Below are 3406 nucleotides of genomic sequence, written 5' to 3' on the forward strand. Positions count from 1 at the left end.
TCCATACCAGTGAAAAATAAAAATGATATTTTCACGGTTAATAATAAATTATAAATAAAAGTATTATATGTTCTTATTTTACAACAGATGCCGTCTGCTTTAAAAAAGGATCAAATAGTGTATTCACTTTAAAATCAGTGTATATAACTTGGAATAGACTGCGGTAATGAAAACCATGGGATTTCTTTGATGTAATAGCAGCATTCACATTTACATTTATGTCCACGTGACTTGGAATCCAACAGAATAAGACAGATGTTTTTTAGAAATGATTTAAAGCAAAACCGTGTTTGAACACTATTTGTACATAAAGGGCGGTTATACGCCGGGCGTAATAATTTCATGGGGGCGCATAAATAATTTCGATTTTTATATATCTTTTATTATAAAATTTAGATAAAATATGATAGAACTGTTTATTTGCGCAAGTATGGCGTCAAATGGTATATGTCGTCACGCTTGCCAGAACCTGAAATGGCAATACGTCTTGCGGAATAGTTCCATTAGGGGCAAATGATAGCGAATTATTCTGCACAGCTAATAACCAACTCCGTGTGTGCACGCGTGTGTAAATTAATTAAGACAGTTATGCTATGTGGCATTTCGTTTTAAACATGTTTTTAAGTAAATTATTAAATATCACGTCGTCGTGACGTCAACATGGTATCTTTGTGATGATTAAAGCATTGTTAGGTGATATTAGAATAAAAAAATAATGTATGAACCATGACAATATTTTTTAATGAAGGAATTTTCAATAGTCCGGTTATGAATCGACTTCAAAACAGGAAGTGAGTCGTCACTGTATTTTGATGTAGAATCTACTGCTAAGTCAACAGATTTTGCCTCAGCAGGAAATAGTGTGCCATTCCTTAGCAAATATGATTTTGACCAATTGTGGAGGCTGGCAGGTCATTATTTTGGTACACCACAAAAGGTCCAACAATTAAACTAGCAAAGGCTGTAAACATGTTCTGCTGTCAGTTGTGGGGAATATTTGACAGTGCGATTTCTGTCTTTTGTATTACTTAATTGATGGCGTGTTTAGGTTTTGGTACTAAATTACTGCATTAGAGACAGACCCCTCAAATGAGACTAAAAGCCAGTTCACTGAAAAAATATACCTGTCGTGTAATGTATCCAAACGCTTGAATTTATTCTAAAACAAGACATATTTTGTAAAAGTGTCTATTGGCATGTGATTCTTTGTAAAGGATAACATTCTTCCGAAAGTAGTAAAATATGAGAGACGCTTTTGAACTGAACATGTTTTATTTGATATTTGATACCAGCTTTTAAGTATTTTCATTGTTCCTCAATATCATATACATGTATATGTTTAAGTATAAATATCTTTATACAAGACGATTAATTCATTCTGTTTTCTGTTTTGTCAAACTACTTGCGGGACGAAGGCAGTTCTTGCCGCGTCAATCCACTGTAAACATTTTTAAAGAAAAAAAGTGCATGAGAATACACTCAAAGACTTTATAATATACTTTGTGCTATGGGGATTCAGTTTAGCCAAGAGTTTCTCTGCGCCGTATGCAATAGTAAATACGTTTTGCATTCTGGAAAAGCCTTGACTTTTCGGGTTGTTACATTCAATCAGAGTCAAACATGTCCTGGATTTTCATCTTCAAAACATATATCCCTGCATTCTTAGGCAAAGGTAAGTATTTTAAAACAGTTTAAGATTCGCATCAGATCAAAACTAACATGTCTCAGTTTTTTCTTTCAGGACTTCAGTGTGATAAGTGTTATCTGACAATGACCATCCTTCACAGCAGTTCCGGTCGGCCATATTGTTCAACGGACGCCAAAGTCCAGGCGGTGTTGCCTCAGCTTTCGGAAATACGATTAGCTGCATTAACGAAACAACTCTCCAGAAACCGGAAACAACTATATCTAACACAAGGTAATCTGGAAACCGAGCTTGGCAAAACAAAACAACATCTTGTCAGAGAACATAAATTATCAGAGGACACACATTCACATATTTCAGGTCCGTTTAAAAAGTCACTGTTTCACGTGAGGGGTGTTCAAAAATGTTTAGAAAGACGTAAAACGGAACTAATTTTAGATAACGCCGGTGACAGATACGGTCAATATGGTGGTCTAGAAGTAAAGTCGTTGAAAAAAGAAATTGATAGTATTATGAAAGACCATAGTTACCAAAACATGAAAATGAGAGAATGTAAACGCATTCTAGCCGAAAGCAAAGCAGATGGTAGAATTATGAACATAAATCTATGTCTACCTGTCTTAGATGCCATTCTTAATAGACCGAGCATGCCGATTCGGAGGGAACGTGCACTTGGATTTGATTCAGTTCCGTCGACTGCTGAATCTGCAAGAGTGCATAGAACATCATTTAAACTTCCGCCTGTGACTGCTTCTAGATTATTTACACCGGCTAAAAGAACAAGAGACGTGCAGGAAGTTCCAGTCTTTGTTGGTGTGGATAGAGCTAACACAGTTATATAGTCAGATTTTAGCAGCGTACCTGAATACTGCAATAACCTGTAAACACTTGTGCGAATGGCTTTGTGTAAAATTACGTATTTAGGTCATATTGGTGACACATACCATATTTGGAATCTAAATAATTGAAAGACACAACGGCATGTTCATCAATATCAGAAATAAGTCTGCTAAGAGGCTAGTATAATACGCCTGATTCGGAATTTGCGGATACCAAAATTTTTGAGTTTACGTTTTGGATTTTCAAAATATATTGATAAGCTTAGATGTAAATACATGTGAAAGAAATTTGCAAAATTATTGCAACGTTCGATAAATGCATATCCTGTACAATACTGTCGTGTGTGCAACCATGCTGGATTTTCATAAACAATACGAGCAGGTTATACACTTGCGGAATAATTATACACGCGTCGTATATTAAACAATTTGTATTGTTGAGATACGTTAAAACATGGTCCTGCTATATAATATTCAGATTCTAATATGTCTTTTATGTAGTAAATAAATGAAAAACGGAAGCACCTTTTCATGAAACATATATGGCACCAAATATATTAGGTCGACGTGACGTCAGCGCGTTAAAATATGGGAAGTAACACGTCCCGCGGAATAACTTAGAGGGACGGAGGAAGGGGAGGGGTGCATAGACGTCTAGCAAATTATTCAACGCACTTGATATTAGATATTAAGTGTAACACAAGACTGACGTGACGCCAAATTTCCGTGTTTTAACGGAAATGTACATTTTTATACGCCCGTTTGAAAAACGGGACGTATTATGGGAACGCCCCTGGCGGGCGGGCGGGCGGCGTCCACAGACTTTGTCCGGAGCATATCTTCTACATGCATGGAGGGATTTTGATGAAACTTGGCACAGTTGTTCACCATCATGAGACGGAGTGTCGTGCGCAAGAACCAG

The 3406-nt window shown here is 36.5% G+C and overlaps 1 protein-coding gene across 1 annotated transcript; it reads left to right on the forward strand.

Moving 5' to 3' along the window:
- Window positions 1-1747: 1747 nt before the first annotated feature.
- On the forward strand, window positions 1748-2932 carry LOC123545334 (uncharacterized). The gene has a single exon (XM_045331666.1). It carries the CDS (start codon window positions 1771-1773, stop codon window positions 2485-2487), a length of 717 nt encoding a protein of 238 aa, XP_045187601.1. The 5' UTR covers window positions 1748-1770; the 3' UTR covers window positions 2488-2932.
- The last annotated feature ends 474 nt before the right edge of the window (window positions 2933-3406 follow it).

Source organism: Mercenaria mercenaria, chromosome 1 (genome assembly GCF_021730395.1).
Source record: "Mercenaria mercenaria strain notata chromosome 1, MADL_Memer_1, whole genome shotgun sequence".
In the NCBI taxonomy this organism is placed as follows: Eukaryota; Metazoa; Mollusca; class Bivalvia; order Venerida; family Veneridae; genus Mercenaria; species Mercenaria mercenaria.

What these genes read in the sequence shown, in the direction of transcription:
- LOC123545334 (XM_045331666.1), top strand. Translation starts at nt 1,771, where the DNA reads ATGACCATCCTTCACAGCAGTTCCGGTCGGCCATATTGTTCAACGGAC.